At 54.0% G+C, this 17592-nt stretch overlaps 2 protein-coding genes across 9 annotated transcripts in view; one reads left to right on the top strand and one right to left on the bottom strand.

Moving 5' to 3' along the window:
* The window catches only part of IFT140 (intraflagellar transport 140), an 80456-nt gene extending 77958 nt beyond the window's left edge, over window positions 1–2498 (bottom strand). For 4 of the 5 annotated variants that reach the window (XM_036083347.2, XM_078074997.1, XM_078075000.1 and 1 more), the window contains exons 1-2: window positions 2390–2498; window positions 1610–1681 (exon numbers count right to left, since the gene is read on the bottom strand). The gene's annotated coding sequence lies outside the window, so the exon portion shown is untranslated. Of the gene's footprint in view, window positions 1–1609; window positions 1682–2194; window positions 2327–2389 lie in introns of those variants that run through there. The other variant, XM_078074996.1, reaches the window with a different exon arrangement.
* A 1736-nt stretch (window positions 2499–4234) lies between these two features.
* CRAMP1 (cramped chromatin regulator 1) overlaps window positions 4235–17592 on the top strand; it is a 57590-nt gene continuing 44232 nt past the window's right edge. The window contains exons 1-3 of one of the 4 annotated variants that reach the window (XM_036083328.2): window positions 4235–4526; window positions 6678–7027; window positions 17095–17288. In XM_036083328.2, coding sequence (XP_035939221.1) covers window positions 6679–7027; window positions 17095–17288 — 543 coding nt within the window. In that variant the 5' untranslated portion in view covers window positions 4235–4526; window position 6678. Of the gene's footprint in view, window positions 4527–6019; window positions 6129–6677; window positions 7028–17094; window positions 17289–17592 lie in introns of those variants that run through there. The other 3 variants (XM_036083326.2, XM_036083324.2, XM_078074995.1) reach the window with 3 other exon arrangements.

Raw genomic sequence — 17592 nt, 5'->3', positions numbered from 1 at the left:
GGTACCAGGGCCTGTGGTGCTGGGGGACAGGAAGTTCATGTTTAATGGAGACAGGGTTTCTGTTTGGGAAGATGGAAAAGTACTGTTGAGGGATTGTGGGGATGATTACACCACATGTCACTGTGCTTAATGTCACCGACTCGTTTACATGCAAATAATTAAAATGATAAAATTTAAATTATGTATATTTAACTACAACAAAAAGATTGTGTAAAAAAATACTCAACACTGCAACGTTCTATCACTACCACTGGAGTGGGGCATGGACTGTGCCATTTGCTTTTAGCAATGCAATAGCTATTATCAGAGGAAGCCTCGAAGGCTCAGTGTGGATCCACAGAAGGAAATCCCATTCAGTGAGAAGCTAAAGGCACAGAGGTACCTTTTTCTTATGAATATATACCCTGAATACTAAACAAAGGCACACTTTTTGAGGTGGTGTTCTTACTGCCATGGGGGGCGGGTACTGGAGTCAGGGGAAGCAGCAGGATCCAGAGGCCTCCTACACACACACATCACTGAGGGGACATCTACACTGGTCAGGGCTCTGATTTCGGAGTACAGTACTGACACAAACTTTCATAAAGTCATTAAAACTGAAAAAAAAAAAAAAAACAACACATAAAAACCTGGGTGTTTATATATATAGCAAAGGAAAGCTTTCAAATTGAGTTTTCATGTATTGCAGCCAACCAAGGCTTGAAAGTTTTGGGCTATGGGAAATTTGTATTCATATTTTACAAGTTTACTTTGTGAAAATATTCTTCTGAAAAATAAGTAATGTTAATTTTGTTAGACTGATGCAAAAAGAATTACAATAGCACTTAACAAAGTTATGCCTGGTTTCCTCTTTGTTTTTGTTTTTTAATCTCAAACATCGTTTTGTAATAAGCATGTATGCCAACAGATCTTTAAGTGACTTTTTCCTGCCTGGGGTTTTCTCAGAGGTTCTCTCCCCCATATTCCACCTGTGGATACTCAGGAAGCTCTCAGGAAGCCTCCTTTGACCTCACTTCTAGGCTTCTCTCCAGCATCCCCGTAGATCCCTGTACTTCGCTGCTGCATTTAGACTTTATCACAAATGTGCGGTTGGTTGACTGTCCTGCACCGGCAGCCCACTCTCTGCCCCACAGGATGAGACGTCCCGGCAGCATCCCCAGACCCGAGAACAGGCCCCCTATATGTGAATACTTTGAAGATATTTCTTAGCGAGGAGCCTGGGTGGCTCAGTCGGTTAAGCGTCTGCCTTCGGCTCAGGTCATGATCCCAGGGTCCTGGAATCGAGCCGCACATCGGGCTCCCTGCTCAGCAGAGAGCCTGCTTCTCCCTCTGCCTCTCTCTGCTGCTCTGCCTACTTGTACTCTCTGTCAAATAAATAAATAAAATCTTAAAAAAAAAAAAAAGAAGACATTTATTAGCAAGGAAAAATGCTCTTGATGTTTTGTTGTAAAAAGTTGCCAGGGCCGATGATTCCATTTTTATACGTTCATTATTCCTTTTACCTGTAATTTAACGTTTTTCTACCACAAAAAAGTATCATCCGCATAATTATAGCACAAAAGCTACCAGAGCAAACACGAGGAGAGATGACCAACAATACTACCCTTACCTAAAGACATCGATTAATGGCAGTGGTTCAGAAACAAGTGCACTTCGTCTCCTTAAAACAAACTCTCCGTCTCTAGAATAAAACAAAAATATTTGGCAAATGTATAAACTTTGGGGAAAAGACAAAAATTCCGTTTGTTCTAAGAGATTTGCTCCAGTCCCCTCCGGCCGAGCCCCGTCTTCAGTGCTACCAGGGTCAGCTGAGGGGCTCGCGGCAGACATTCGGGCTGCGGTATGAGGGGCTGAGGGGCGCAGGGCTGAGAGGAGGGGTGCGGAGGGGGTCGGCTGAGAGGAGGGGCGGGGGGGCCGGCTGAGAGGAGGGGTGCGGCTGGGAGGAGGGCCGCGGGGGATGCTGAGAGGAGGGGCGCGGGCAGGCTTGGCCACCCCGCCGGGGCGCCCCCCTCCGCTCCCGTCCCCGGCGGTGCAGGGTCACGGCCGCGGGCCGGCGACGCGAGGGATCGCCGCCCACTGTGCGGCTGCAGGGCCGACCGCTTTCTCCTCCCGTCCCCGCCGGCGCCGCCAGCCTCCCCTCCCGGGCCACGCCCGGACCCGACGGCGCCCGCGGTGTCTGTCCTCGCGCGCTGACCTCGGACGCCGCGCCCAGCTCCCGCCGGCCCGGACCCGACCCGCTTGGCCGAGGCCCGGTTTCCGGACGAAGATGACCTGGGAGGCCGCGGGACGGGGGTCCGGCCCGCTGCGCCGTCTCCCCGCTCCCCAGCCCCAGGCTGCTCGGGAGACCCTCCCCGGCCGCTCTCCGCCCTCGCCCTCCGACCCCACTCACCCCATCCGAGCCGTCGCGCCGCCGCGCGTTGCCCAGACAACGGCTGCGCGCGGTACGCGGAAACAGCCGAAGGTGAGCGCGGCGGATGCCGAGGCCGCCCGCAGCGCCCCGAGCGGCCGGAAAGAGCCGAAGACGGTCGGGAGTGTTCGTAAGGCGCCGAGGGCAGGAGTCTCCTGACGCGTCCCCGGGGGCGGCAGGCTTCGGGGTCCTGCGGGGCATTTTCTCCCCGTCGCAGCCGCTGTCTAGAATCAACAACGCCAGCTCGGAAAGGGGAGCTAGGAGGTCAGGATTCGCCTGTTCTTCGCATAGAAGGGAAGCTGGTGATGTACTTGCAGGTGTGATGAGGATGCAGAGCCTGTTGGGACCCGCTCCTGCAGTTACACCTTTCTAACCGTGTCGGTCAGCTGAGAGAATGTGGGCGAGAAACGGAACTGCCATCTTCGTTGAGATTCCCTCCTCTTTGGTTCATCTTCTTGCCGGGTCTTCTGGACCGCAGGCCGTTTGTTGGGCTCTGCTTTGTCTCATCTCAAGGAGGAGGGTGTGGTTCAGAGTATTTCTGAGCAAAGCCACTGGTTTCGACGGAACTTTTGAGGTGCAACGTATGGATTCCTTTGGCAAGAAGATGGTAGGCAAGGGTACGTCCCGTTTCATCCCATCGGAAATCAGCCTGACTCGTGGGGACAGATTGCATTCCCAAACGCATTAGCAACGTGTGCTTCAACTTCGAAATTAACTTTGAACAACAAAGCGATATCTTGTCACTAAAGAAAAGAAAGAGTTGCTACGGGGAAAAGGTCCACATTGTTAAAAAGTGAAAAAATAAAAGAGGGAAGTACAGATACTACTGGATCCGACAGTTTAGGTGCTGGATCACATAGGTACAGGGTAGATCCCGTTTTTAAAAACCTCATTTTCATGGACACTAGGATTTTTTATGGAATAAATTTGACAAGTAGCATCATGTAAGTTCAAAGTGTATTGCGAAGTACATATGCTCGTGTTGTAACATGGCTGACGTGGTGATGTCAGTCCTATCAGACTGATGTCAGTCCTATCACGTAATTACAGTACAGGATCATTGTGATCATCTCACTGTGCATTGGGTCTCTATGGCTCATGAGTGCTCCTTCCAGGCCTGGACCCTGGGACATCATCTCTCTTATCCTCCCCTTAGATCCCTATGGCTCATGAATGCTCCTTCCAGGCCTGGACCTGGGACACCATCTCTCTTATCCTCCCCTTAGATCCCTATGGCTCATGAGTGGTCCTTCCAGGCCTGGACCCTGGGACACCATCTTTCTTATCCTTTGCCTCTATAATACACACTAGAATTGAGAACACGCTCCTTTATCGCCATGACGGAGAAACATGACCCGAGTGCCCAGCGCCATCCGCTACGCTCAGGAATTTCAAAAGCAAACTCTCAATCTAATAAAGGGCGCGTTTATCTGACTCAATTGCACTTTTACACTTTGTCGTTAAAAACTCAGTTCGCGCCTGATTCAAGACTCTGAGCTGAGGCAGCGTTTTCTTCTCACGCATCCGTCAACACGGCCCCGGCCAATCATAGCCCGGGCGCTGACTCCATTGGCTGTCGATCCACCAATCCGGAGAGACGTACTAGCCCGCACGGCCGCGAGGCCGGCGTCACAACACCACCCTCGTCGCAGGCCCACCCCGCGCCCCCGCCCAGCGTCCGTACGCGCAAGCGCGCGCGCCCGTTGCTGGCCAATGGCAGCGCCCCTAGGGGGGCGCGCGCGCTGGAAACCTCGGGCGAGCTCGTCCCCGCGCGCGTCGCCCCGCCCCGCCCCGCCCCGCGCGTCGTCCCCGCCGTCTCCGCCGGGCCGCCGTAGCCGGAACTGCTACTGAGAGCGGTGAGCCGGGCCTCCGGGAGCTGAGAGGCGGCAGCGCCGGCGCCCGCATCCTCGTCCGCCGCTCGCCGGGCGCGGAGGGGACGTGCCGGGGCGAGCGCCGCTGGGCATCTGCTTCCAAGGCGGAAGGACCACACCGGTGTCGCGGCTTCTGTGCAGCGGGCGCTCGGGGGCCTGGGCTGCCCGGCCCGGCCGGTTCTGCGGGCGCCCGGGGGGCCCCCGGGGAGCCCGCGAAGCCAGGCCGCTGCGAGGCTTTGATGAAGAAGGTGACCGGGGCTGGGGCTCGGGAGGGGTGGGCCACCCCGACCGGCTGTCTTGGCGAGGCCCGGCCCCCAGCCGGAGCGGGACTGCGGGAGAGGGGAAGCGGCCTGTGCTCTGGCGGCGGTGGTTACGCACGCGGTGCTTTGTCGGGGTGGTCCGGAGGAGTCCGGACCGAGCAGTGTCGCGGTGACACGCGGTGACAGTGTCGTGGTGCAGCCAGAATTCGACCCGAGACACGGAGGGTTTTGCTTTTTCCTTCCCGAAACCTGACAAACGGTGTCGGGCGGGGATGTTGCTGGAGCTGATTCCTCCTCTGTGCACGGTCAGGAAGTAGCGTTGGAGGTTTTCGGTAAAGGGATTCCATTCCCGTGGCTTCCTTTTCCTGTAGGGGAAAACTCTGATATGTGTCAATATCCTCTTGATTCTGAAAGGCCGTGACCTTCTGTGTTCAGTTTAGTGTCTTCCAGTCTTCAGCCGGGCAGACGGGGGGCAAGTGTATTCTGCTTTGGCTGGTGTGTGCTCTGTCTGTCTCCTGGCTTGACTATGGGTAGTTTGGGGATAATAGGTCCCTGGGAGTAGGGTTCTCCACATTGTAACCCGGAGAGAGGCCCTTTAAGGTATTTCCAGGTTTTTTAAGTAGGAATGGAAAGGTTGAGAAACGAACAGCAAGAAGTCCTATGCAATGAAGTCTTTTAAAAAGTTTGGCTTAATATTAGTCCTGTATAGTTTTATTTTGGGGCTGGATTCTTGTTTTTGTTTTTTGTTTTGTTTTTTGTTTTTGTCTTAGACCAATTCCAGCAAATGAAAAATGTTACAGGTCGTTTTGTGACAGAATACATCAGAGCAGTAGTAGGTGTTACTTTGATTTTTACTCATTTGCAAATCTTTCAGTGAGAGGTCCTTGCCCCTATTTCTGTATTTCATTGTTAGCCTTGATGCCTTGCTCACTTTCCCCTTTTGAATGGAAATGTTTCCATTCTGAGCGGTTGTGTTGAGGACGTCAAGCACAGTTTGGGCACAGTTTCAACACCTGTTGAGGAATCTAATATTTATCTTTCTTGCTTTATCACAGGTACACATTACTGACCCTTTTGGGGCTTATAGGTTGATACTATCTGACTCTCTGAGTTAATTTTTGAGTGGGTCTGCATTCTGGGATGCATTTTTATAGAGTCATCAAGTGTTGTTGACATTTCACAGAGCAGTGGGTAACAAAGTGAATGCAAGAATTTTATTAACGGTTATCAAGAGTTTTTGCACAGCCCTCTTCTGCGCATTCTTGCATTTGGATCTGGACCTGTCTATCGTGTCGCTTTCACGGGTGGCTCCCACCTGTTCCACGCCACAGGCTCCTTTGTTGCAAAAGCATTTTTAATTTGTAAATCTCCGCAGCAGCACACACCTCCCACCCTGGGAAGCAAGATTCCCAGAAACCCCGAGCTTATTACTCTTTATGTGTTTTAAAATAAGCAGGCGGACCGGCAGCCGTGGGCCACCATGGAGTCCCCTGTGCACGCAGGCGAGGTCGCGCCTCTCCCCTGGCGGGGTGGATCCGGGCCCCTCGCCCTCGTTCCGGGGCCAACTTTGGGGACCGGCGTGCGGGGCAGGTGCGCGGGCCCGGAGCCCCGCGCGTTTTGGGGGCGGGGAGGGGTGGGGTCGGGGGCGCGGGCGCCGAGGCCCGGGCGGCGCGGGGAGAGGCCCGGCGCGCAGGCCATGAGCCGTGGCCCCGCCGGGTAGGTGGCTCCGGGCCCGGGCCCGAGCCCCCCCCGGGACCAACCCCCGCCGCCCCCCGGGGATCCCCCCTCCTTCTCTCCGTCGTCCCCGGCCCTTCCACCCCCACCCTACCCCCTACCCCCCACCCCACGACCCCGCCGGCCGGGGCGCCGCGCGGGCAGGGCCGTCCGGGCGCGGCCCCTTGGGGCCGCCCGCCCCGCCGCCTCCGCGCCGCCGGGCCGCCGTTTCCTGGGGTCGGCGCCGGGGGCGGCGGGGCCGGGGCCGGGCGGTGGCGGCGGCGGGCGGGCGGCGGCGGGCGGGCGGCCGGGAGGGGATCGCGAACAAACAACGGCGGCCATGTTGAGAGGGCATCGGTGCGCTAAACTTCTCGGGCAGGCTGCCGGGCGCGCGCCTCACCGGGGTCTCCCCCCCTGCCCGGCCAGGATGACAGTGAAGTTGGGAGACGGCGGCGGCGGCGGGGAGGACGGGCTCAAGCGGCTGGGCAAGCGGGCGGCCGACGACGACTCGCTGGAGGGCGAGGGGCCCGGCGGCGGGGACGCGGCCGACGAGAGCGGCGGCACAAAGAGGGACGCCAGGACCCCCCGGGACGGCGGCGACGGCCCCCCGGCGCCCGCGGGCGGCCCGCAGGCCCCGTCCCCGCCGCCCGCCTGCCCGCAGGACCAGCACCACTTCCTCCGGTCCAGCGTGAGGCCGCAGAGCAAGAGGCTCAGGAAGGACTCGTCGTGCGCCGGGGGGAGCGGCGGCGCGGGCGGCTCGGGGCCGCGCGGAAAAGGTGAGGGGGACTCCGGCTTCTGCGGGGTGGGGGTGGGGGGCAGGGGGGCCCTGCCCGTGCCCTGTCTTCCGCGGCGGGGGGCACCGTGCAGGGGGACGCGCCCCCGCTCTGCCCCGAGGAGCCTGTTTCTCTCTGTGTCGGAACTACGTGAGGAGGCAGTGAGGACCCTCTCTCCGGGCAAGTACAATGGATTCCTGAAGGGTGGGTTTTGTTTTCTCTGAAAGGATCGTCTCTGATTTACATGGTAGGCTATTTCGCAGACAATGCTTTGGGGAAGGAAAGAGAGAATACCTGCTGTATCTCTTTCCCGGACGCACAACAAAGGAGTGGGCTTTCCAAACCCATTGCATAAGAAGCCAAACATGATTGATCACAGGGTCTGACTGGGGCCCATCGCCCTCTACCTCAGGTATTCCAGGCTCAGGAGTCCTAAAGACATCCAGATGCAGCCCTTTGAGTCCACAAAGGGTTCCCTGGGTGCCACAGAAACTGTGTCCCCTAGGGCAGGAGGCCGCGGGAACACTTGGTGGCCTGGTACAGGCAGGGAGCAGTCTGGGTGTTTGCCCCGGTGCTCCCGGTGAGGGAGGGTGGTACAGCTTTCCTGGGGTCCCCACCCCAATCAGAAGAAAACCACGTGCCAGTGTGGTTGCTGCTTTCCTCTGTTTGTGCGCCCGCCTTCCTGACTGTGTAAGTGATCTCCTCTTCACTCCTCTCCGTCTGAGGCCAAGTCTGCAGCACTTCTACAGATAGCAGCTGTAACAGAGTTCCAGTGAGCTTTACAGGAAAGAAACTTTTACTTAGTTCCTTGGGAAATGGTAATTTAAGTTTATTAGAAGCCCTGACAATTTGAAGAAGGAAAGATTTCAGAAACTAACAGAGAGAGAACCATTTTGGAGATGCGTGCAAATACGTACATTTACACTTGCTTCTGCCTTCTCTTCACCTGGGGAGGGCTGGCATCTGAAATCATGCTGGCCTTACCAGATTTTTGGTAAAGATACTTGATGTAAGCATACTTAAGGTTGTGAGTGTAAGGTAATTTTGCATGTTTCAGAAATTAAGCCTTGTGTCCTATGCGTTTATGTTGGTATGAAAGTTGCTGATCAGTTAGGAAAGCATTGATTTGTTTTATCAGCTTTGTTTTGTAAAAAATAGTTTTTCACTCCTAGTTACAGGTGTGTCTGAGTTATCACCAGTAAGCTCCTGGGATGCCTTCAAGGGTTTGTTTGTGGCTCAGAAGTCCTGGCAGCGTCCACGGCCTTGCCAACTTGGCTCTCTGACCTGCATCTGCTCGTCTGACTTGTTGAATCCGCCGGAATGAGAAGCACACTCACCTGTGAGACAAGGTGGTGGAGTGAAAGCACTCTGCGCCTGTACGCGGCCGCCCCGTGGGAGGCGGAGTGGTGCTTATGCTTCGGGGTGCAGTTGCTCTTGGCAGTCAGGTGATGAGGGGCGGTCTGCTTTTGTTTGCATAGTTGAGCGTGGCTCATCCAGAGAAGGTCTCCTGGATTAGCCTCCCGTAAGCCATTGGCACTTCTCTTCTTGGTTCTTTGGGAAATGGTAATTTAAGTTTATTAGAAGCCCTGACAATTTGAAGAAGGAAAGATTTCAGAAACTAACAGAGAGAGAACCATTTTGGAGATGCGTGCAAATACGTACATCCTGTGTGTGCTTGGGGCAGCAGTCGACTTTCCGTTAGGAGAATGGATATGTGTTAGAATTGGTGCTTCTTGTGACTTTTATGTATTTTCCTGTTTTAGCAAGCGAATATTTCTTTAATTAAACAATAAAGCTAAACCGCAATGGTGGCTTTTAGGAATAAGAAGCGTGTCTGCTTTGCTTCATAGAAAGTGTTGAGCCTGGCATTTCCTGGGGGGGCCTGATCTTGTCGGCACCTGTCACTGTGCCCAGAACACCCCCCTCCTCATGCCTCCATAACCTTTGCTCACTTACCACCTCCATGAACAGCCAGCAAAGGTCCGGTTCCAACAGCACGCCTGGTAACCTCTGCAAACATTTCTTAGAGGAGTGTTTGTCTTAACAGACTGGAAATCTCCATCCCGGGTGCTGAGTGCGGATCAGCGAGGAAACGAACAGTCCTAGCATTTGTTAGTTTTTTGCTTGAAAACAATGTAATTTCCATTATGCTCAAGGAGTGCTCCCAGCCCAGTCATTGGCGGTTCCTTGGTTGATCACTGACTGCTCTTGCCAGTTTGAATCTGAACTGCCAGGCGTGAGAACCTTGCCGTGAGTCTGGAGGAAAAGCCTTAGGGAGGAAAGGAGGTCTGCCTTGTTCCTCTGTGCACACCACTCTGCTTTTTTTCTGAGAAGACAGTCTTTTGTCAACTTCAACGAATAATGCTTTTGTAGCACAATTCCGAATTAGGTTATGTTGGCATTCTAAGGGGCAGGGAGCTAAGAGCATCTATGTGCTACACATGTTACCTCTCTCTTACTCTCATTTTAAATGGGTGCAGAAACTGAGGTTTGTTGTCTGAATAACGGGGTGAGCTGCAGGCCAGAAACCAGTAGACCTCCTTGATGCCAGCGCACATGTTCCTGCTGCCCCACCTTGCCACCCAGAGTGACCCGAGGGTGCTCTTGAGACCGAGATCCAGAGTTCGTGTATCTGTGAGAACCTGGTCCAGGAGACAGAGCCCCGAAGCCCTTCCCCTTCTGGCCAGTTTGTGATTTGGGTGATTCTTGGCTAACTGGTCTCTTTCTTGGAGCCTCAATTTCTTTGTCTGTAAATGGGGATAATGCCAGTGTCTGGCTCAGCACAGTAAATAACACAGCCAACGCCTGCCATAAGTGGTTAAAAGGTTCCCGGGGCTTCTGTTACGGAAAACGTGGTAGGTTTGAGGTTAGGGAGCTACAGAGTCTGGACAGGTAGACTGGGTTGGGTATCACCTGTTGGGAGGTAGAGAGAGAGGTCCCAGGAATATTCCTAAGCTGTTGACTGCCCTATAGGGCAATTGTAAGCACAAGGTAGACTCTCAGTTTCTCTGCTGCCCTTCAGTCCCCTACCCCACCCCCTTTCTGCCCAAGAACCTTCATTCTCCCCAACTTCAGGCCAGCTGGTCATGAATTGTGCCATCTCCACAGTTGGGCAGTGTCACCTGGTTTCACTGTGCTTGTATTTAGGAATCAGTAAATCACTGGACAGAACTTACTTATATTTTACATAAACTGTGGGCTGCTTATAGCTTCCAGGTGTTTTTGAAAGACATCAGATGAGACATGTCACCCCGATGTGGTCAGCCTTTGAGAGATGAGTACCATACGGCAGAGAGGGGTGAGCCAGCAGTCAGGAGACCTGGCTTCTCCCCCAGAGCTGCTTTGTGGCTGGCTCAGCTATGGGGCAAAGGGAAAGTCCCTTGACGTGCCCGAACTTTAGGTTCATTACTTCCAAAATGGGTTGGGTGAGATAGTGCCTAAAGCCATCCTGACCTTAACGCTTAGGGGTGAAGGGGTCAGCTGTGCAGACGGGACTTGGATCCTGTGTGTTTCAAGAGAGATTCTGGAAGGTAGGTTGCTTGAAAAACAGGGTAGCTCTGTGTTTGTGGGCTCTGCCTAGCCCTTGCCTCTGGGGGAGCCCCTGGCAGGGAGTGGTCAGAGTGTGCCCCTTCCACCCAGGGGCGTGCCCGCGTTGTCATGCAGGCACAGTCTGCTTGTCGTCGGCTCTGCGGTCACTCGTCACTGCTCGGGCATTTAGGCCAGGCCCCAGGAGGCCGGTTGAAGTATGGCCATGCATGCTGTGAACTCCCTGTCCTTCATACTCTCTGTGGAGGGAGAGGGACAATCAGATTGTCAAGACCACTGAGGCTATAGCGCTCTGATTCTTGTGCCCAGTGTGACTCAGTAAGTGATGTTTAATAAAATCAGATGCAGTGATGACAGTGTGGAGCCCACTGTGGCCACCTGGGCAGGGGCACCGGGCTCTGCCGAAAGCCCTCAGACCTTGTCGGGAGAAGAGGAGAGGAAGGCAAGGCCTCTGCCCCCTCCCCCCACACACCCTGCGTGTGGCACCATAAGGTAGGAGACACAGTAACCTGGACATGTCCTATTGTGTGCCCCGGACCCCCTGTGCACGGTAGGTCAGGAGACCTGTGTCCCTGGCCACTTCAGAGATGGGCCCTGATGGACCTGTGCAGGCTAGAGAGGGAAACCCCTGCAACCCAGGGGCTCTTGTAAATTATTAAGTTCAGAGTTGTATGGATTACACTCATTTTGCATCGAAGACATGGATAGAGTGTAGAGACCAATAGGTGAGGTAACATTTCAATATTGGTTTGAAGGCTGAGCTACTTCTCAAATACCTTGTTGGCTTTAATGTCAAAGCTAGCATTTCCATGGTGTTTGCTTGTGGAATTGTCCTTTGCCAACCAAGGATACTGTAGGATTTTCATTTTATGTAGTATGCTGTGTCTTGTTTTGTATCATATGAAGATGTAAAGATGATAGAGGAATGATTTCAGATAGTGGAGTCATAGATGTAAGAATGAGCTTTGTCATAGGTAGGGGTGCATGGAAGCATTTTAGGACATGGAGTAAGTGCAGTGTTAGCGCTGGAGAGCGACGGGAGAAATGCCAGAGAAGGAAGAGGTTCTAAGGTGTTGTGTTTGCGACGGATGTCGAGAATTCCAGAAAGTCTTCACCTTATTTGACGGAGAAGGCATATGTTTTCATGGAAACAATGGGGTTTTAGTTATGTTTTTCTCAAACGTTTTGGGGAGAAGCGGTGTGCCTGTGAGGGAGCACAGCCCTGGGAGTGTAGAGGACGCCGAGGCTTGGTGCCATGTGGAGGCTGCGGACACTGCGGGCTGTGATTGGGGTCGCCCCGGACCGCACGGTTCCAGGTCACCTTCGGTTCACAGAACAGGATGTCTCAGAGGCGGGGACCCTGCACCGGGGCTCCGGTGGTACGGCTGCAGCGTCCGCACTGGTTCTGCAGAGACTGGTTGAAGGACGAGCCCGTGGGAGGCTGCCTTGCGGAGCGCCGGCCGCGTGGAGCGGAGCAGCTCTTGGAGGCCCGTTGGGCAGTGGTGCGTGATGTACATGATGACAGACACCGGCCCGGGGAGGCGTCTGGATCTGCCTGCCGAGGCGACACCCTGACTGGGAATGGCCTTGGTGGAGAGGGTGCCCCCTCAGTCACGTCCAGGCTGTGAAAGCAAGCTTGACGGTTGTGGCGCCTGACACAGGTGAGCTGTGCTACGAGGGGTGCAGGAGCGGCCCCCAGGAGACCTTGGCATTTTGTCCCCATCTCGACTGTGGCATATCGTGACCTGAGGTGGACAGGTGCACGGACCAGGTGTGCCATCCTCGGCCTCTGAGAGGTCCCTGTCCTCTCGTACCACAGACCCAGGCCACGGGGAAGCGTTCCCGCGCCGGGGTCGGAGGCAGGTGCGCCTGCAGATGGACTGCCTTTAGCTCATGTTGAACCATTTTCCCAGCTGAGAAGGTGCAGAGTGGATGAAGTGAGGGGAGGCTCTTGTGTTCTCCCCTCGAGGGACATCACTGAGCATCTCGCAGTGCTGGTCTGCTGTGTTCTCTGTTAACGTTCCTGACCCTGGGAAGGAACTTTCCCAGACTCGGAAAGAAAGCTCCGGGATAGTGAGTTATTGCCTGATAGGACAGATTGTCGTTACATCTTCTGTCTATGACCTAAATAGAGTCACGCAGTTTTGTTTTTAGAGGTGAACATCCTCCCAACATCCTAACTCTTGCCACTGTTAGCTGTGTGGCTTTGGGCAAGTCACTGAACCTGTCGAGGACAGAGGGAGGGGTGTCAAGGTCCAGTTCCCTCCCCCTCCAAACCCCTGGATCCTTTAGCTCTGTGTGGAGTAAAGATACAGAAGCATCCGTGACACGGGTGGCAGCCGCCATGGTGTCATGTGGCTCAAGAGGAAGATGCCCAGGCTTGGTTCTAGCTGCCCGGTGACCTTGGGCCATCTCTGAAATGTGGGCAATAGCTACGCGCTGAGAAGACAGAAAGGAGCAAAGCATTTGCACGTGCTTCCGAGGTGCCGTGGAGCCGCACGCTCCTGGGTCCGAGCAGCCGTGTGGCATGCCGGGCAAGCTGCTCCCCCCCCCAAGCCTAAGCACCCCCACTTGGAAGATAGGGATCGTTTCCTCCACTTCAGGTGGTGTGAGGGGCATGGGTGATAGGGTTCCAGGCTCATTCAGAGATGTGTGATGGCGGGGACCTAGAGGAAGCAGGCAGCCTAGCTTGTCCAGAGGCAGAGTGGGCAGCCGTGCAGCCTCGGAAGGCAGACCGCGGCCACATGTCTGCATCCCTCAAATGCAAGCCCTGGAGAACAGGCTGTGGCCGGGGTTGGTGATTTGGAGACCAGGGAGGAGGCTGTTAAAGTTATCTTACTCGGGGTGGTATGGAGCTGGCCTGGGAACATGGCCACAGAAATGGGGACAGGAGAAGCTGGGTGGCCCCTGGGCAGCTGGAGGACTGTGACACAGAAGTAGGTTGACAGGGAAGAGTGGGCTCTGTTGGAGGCATTGGGTCTCGGGCGGGTGAGGGGCCCCTGCCCTGCTCTCCGTGGGTTTCTGAACTGTTGTGGAGCATCTGCTGTGTTTGAGGCCTGGTGCCAGGCTTGGGCACTGAAAAGTCAGACACTGTTCTGCTTTCAGAGACCTTGCTGTTGGGATCCTATTCTTGTACATTGCTTCCCTGCAGGTTCCTTGGATACCGACTTCTCATCACGTGGACCCTTGTTCACTCTCTTTGTGGCCTCAGAAACTAGTTGCAGACAGAGCATTGACTTTGGTCCTCTACTTTTTTCTGCTGGGCTTCTTGCACCTGCTGCCCCCACCCCCCTACCCCCGGAGAAAGCCCCTGTACCCACCCAGTCTTGTTCATAGTGGTCTTCTCTTTCTGCCTCCGGCCTTCCCACTTCTGTCCTTGCTTGCTTCTCTCTCCCCCTTCACTCATCACTGTTTTTATTGCAATGCTTCTGCACAGGTGGGAGGCCCCCTACCCAGGGGCCCACTGTCGCGTTCCCCCACGGTCTCTCTGGTCCTATTTCTTGTTTCTGCTTGAGCTGGTGTGCTTGGATGAGCCTGAAGTGAAGCGCTGAGCCATTCTTGTCTGAAATTTGGGGGATGGACCAGATGGCCTGTTCTCTTTCTACTCTGAAGTTTTGTGATTCTAGTTTACTTTTAAAAAGCATTCAAGGTCTAGAATCATGGTCACCAAACGTTAGAAATGGTTACTTGGGGTGATTGGTTTTCGCTTTTGAACGTTTTGACCTTTCATATGTTTTCTTTATCCTGCTCTCTATCTCTGAGGGTCCTTCCAGCTCAGAAAGCTTCCATTGTGTTTTCCTTCACTGTTCATTCTCCTTGTCTTGGGTCTCACTGGTCCTGTGATCCAGTGAAATCTCACAAGAGCTAGCCAGACATCTGCATTATAGACTTCTCAGAAACATACATCTGTTCCTTTCAAGTAAGTCCGATACTGCTGTGGGCTGGCAGAGAGGTAAACCTGAGCTGTGATTGTTGTTGGGCTAGTTAGCAAGTTGCTCTTGTTTTGGAAAAAAGAGAGTTAACGAATGTTTCATCAGAAGTTGAAAATGACTCTGACGTACTCTGTTGTGGGTGGCGCAGAGGTGGACGGCAGCCCTTCCTCAGATAACTCCACCTGAGGGGTTATAGGCTCCAAATCAGCAGGCCCTTCCGGTGCGTAAGAGCCGTGTCCTGAATGGCTGCCGCGACCTGGCCTTGCGTTTGAAGCAGAAGCGTCTGTGAGGCGATGGGAAATGGCCTGAAGCCGGTCATCCCTGCAAATGTGCTTGAAAGTCACCACCTGTTGGAGACATCTTGGGAAGTGCTGTGTTCACTAATTAGGTTATGTCTTGGGTTTGGTTTGGTTTGGTTTGGTGAGGAATGGACCAAGTCAGATGTGTATTGAATACACCCTTAGCCCACCGGGCAGCAGCTTGCCACCTGTTGTGCCTGCGGGCCGGGGGGAGGAGCAGCTGGAGGAAGGGCTGGTGGGGCTGCGACACCCGGAGCCTGACGGTATCTTACTCTATCGGGGCACTGCGGACCATGATTGTCAAGCTCTCGGACAGAGCGCTGGCACTTTCTGCGATGCTAGAAATACTCTGTGCTCACCAGCACGGGAGCCACGAGCTGCACGTGGGCATTGGCCACTAGAAATGTGGCTGGTGTGAATGAGGAACTGGGTTTTTTGTTTTATTGAATTTTAATTCATCAGCATTTACGCCTTGGGTGGTGGCAGCTGAATTGGACAGTGCAGTGGGATAAACAACGATTTTGGGACCCAGTCACGTTGCCTTCTGAAGTCACCAAACTGGTGCACTTTTCCACACAAGAGAATATCCCCCATTTTATGTAGCGGCGTGATTTTTCTGCATGTGTGACCACACATTCTGCTCTCCAATAGCTAACTGATCTAACATAGGTCCGTGGCACGCTCTGGGGGAGGTCCAACACGTGTGTTAGAGCATGGTGACCCTGTCTCCCCCTGTCCCTCGGGCCACCCCTGCCCCATGGCTTGTGTTTTTCCAGGGATGGTCTTTGCAAGTGTATATGGATTAGTGGACTTAAAATGTTTCACTTCCTCTGATTTTCTGTGAAATCCCTGTCTTTCGTCCCTGCTCTGGAGGCAGACCCCTGTCAAGGGGATGAGGGAAGTGTAGCCACGTAGGGAGGCCCCTGATTGCCCAGGAAGAGGACCTCCCTCGAAAAGCTCATGATTGGGGCACCTGGGGGGCTCAGTCGTTAAGCATCTGCCTTCGGCTCAGGTCATGATCCCGGGGTCCTGGGATCGAGCCCTGCATTGGGCTCCCTGCTCCTCGGGAAGCCTACTTCTCCCTCTCCCACTCCCCCTGCTTGTGTTCCTGCTCTCGCTGTGTCTCTCTCTGTCAAATAAATAAAATCTTTAAAAAAAAGAAAAGAAAAGCTCATGATTATCTCACTAGGAAAGCATTTTAACGATAATTTGCATTTGTTTCACTTTTGCTTTTTTTTTTTATTGAAGATTTTACTTATTTGAGAGAGAGAGAGCACGCACAAGCGGGGGGAGGGGCAGAGGGAGAGGGAGAAGCAGGCTTCCTTCTGAGCAGGGAGCCCGATGCGGAACTCGATTCCAGGACCCTGGGATCATGACCTGAGCCGAAGGCAGATGCTCAACCGACTGAGCCACCCAGGTGCCCTCACTTTTGCTTTTCAAAACACTTTTATTTTTATGATTTTATTTTTACCACCCTGGCCCCCCCCCCCAAACTGTTCAAAGTTTGATGATTGCTCACCATGGATGGTCCTGAAGTTCCATAGGATGAAATTCCAGTCATTGCAGGGGTGTGCCCAGCCTTCCCTGCACTCTGAGGAAGGGACCAGATGGGTGGGAAGATTGGGTCACAAAAGGTTTTTATCTGTGACTTTGCCTCTGTTCTCCCAGGAGCATGGAGCTGTCAGTCCGTGGCAGCCCCGCGCAGTCCATCCTGCTCTCCCCTCTCAGCATGGCTTCCAAGGGCTCGTCGTGAGATTAGGAACTGATATTTTCAGAGCAGCTGTGAGGTTGTCATTAAATTTTGTTGGTGAAAATTAATCAAGAAAAAGGAGTTCCAAGACCTTTTAAAGATTGTTTTAAAGGCATCAAATGATTCGTGTTCTGAAGTATTGATTATATCTAAGAGAAGGCATTGAAACTCAGATGTTTTCTTGAGTTTGAATTTCAATTTGTTGATTTGAAAAGACAAGATTTATTTCATCCCAAACACGTTGGAGAAAGACACTGTAATATATGATGTGGGTTTTCAGGTCATGGGGGCAAAGGGCTGTCGGCCTCTGGTGGGGACGTGGTGGTCATGCTCCTTCAGTGGGTCTGCAGAGAGCTCGCTCTTCTTTTTCTCCCTGTAAAAAGGTTGGAAAGAGTCATGAGGTCAGGTCGGGATGAGGTCGTTGCCGAATAGCGCTAGCGGGCGTCCCATGGTGGCGCCACCCAGTGGAGGCATGTGCAGTGGGGCCTTCCTGAGCTCTGCTGCCTTCTGGAAGAGGTCACCGTATGGTTCTTTCTTTCCAAGGAGCTGACAGTGGCGGATCATCGTCCGGAAATGGGTCTGGGGCTGTTCCTGCTGCACCTGCGGGGGGCTCTCGCTCCTCTTCCCGGAACTTGGGGTCTTCCAGCGGTGAGAAGGAAGAAGGCAAGAAGGCCCGGCGGCAGTGGGAGTCGTGGAGCACAGAGGATAAGAACACTTTCTTCGAGGGGCTCTATGAGGTGAGCTCTGGGGCCAGGACAGGCGGCCGAAAGTCTCAGTCTCTTTCCACTTTGTCCGTGTTTCTGTTTCTGTTGGCCTCTGCCTTGCTGACCACGTGGCTGCAAGATCTACTAGGTCAGCAGTTCAGTGGGGAGCCCCTCGCGGGCAGCAGGCGTGGGTCCCCAAGGCCCCGGACTCGCCCTCTGACCTTGGCCCTTTATCCCCTCATTGTGACTTCTAAACGCTGATGCTAGTGAAGTGGCTGTTAGGAGGTGTTCTTGTTTGATTCATTTCTTTCTACTCCCAAGAGTCTACCCGTTGTCT

The sequence above is a fragment of the Halichoerus grypus genome, chromosome 6 (genome assembly GCF_964656455.1).
Source record: "Halichoerus grypus chromosome 6, mHalGry1.hap1.1, whole genome shotgun sequence".
Classification (NCBI taxonomy): domain Eukaryota; kingdom Metazoa; phylum Chordata; class Mammalia; order Carnivora; family Phocidae; genus Halichoerus; species Halichoerus grypus.
Note: the sequence above shows the minus strand (reverse complement) of the source record. Positions and strands in the feature narration are given on the sequence as shown.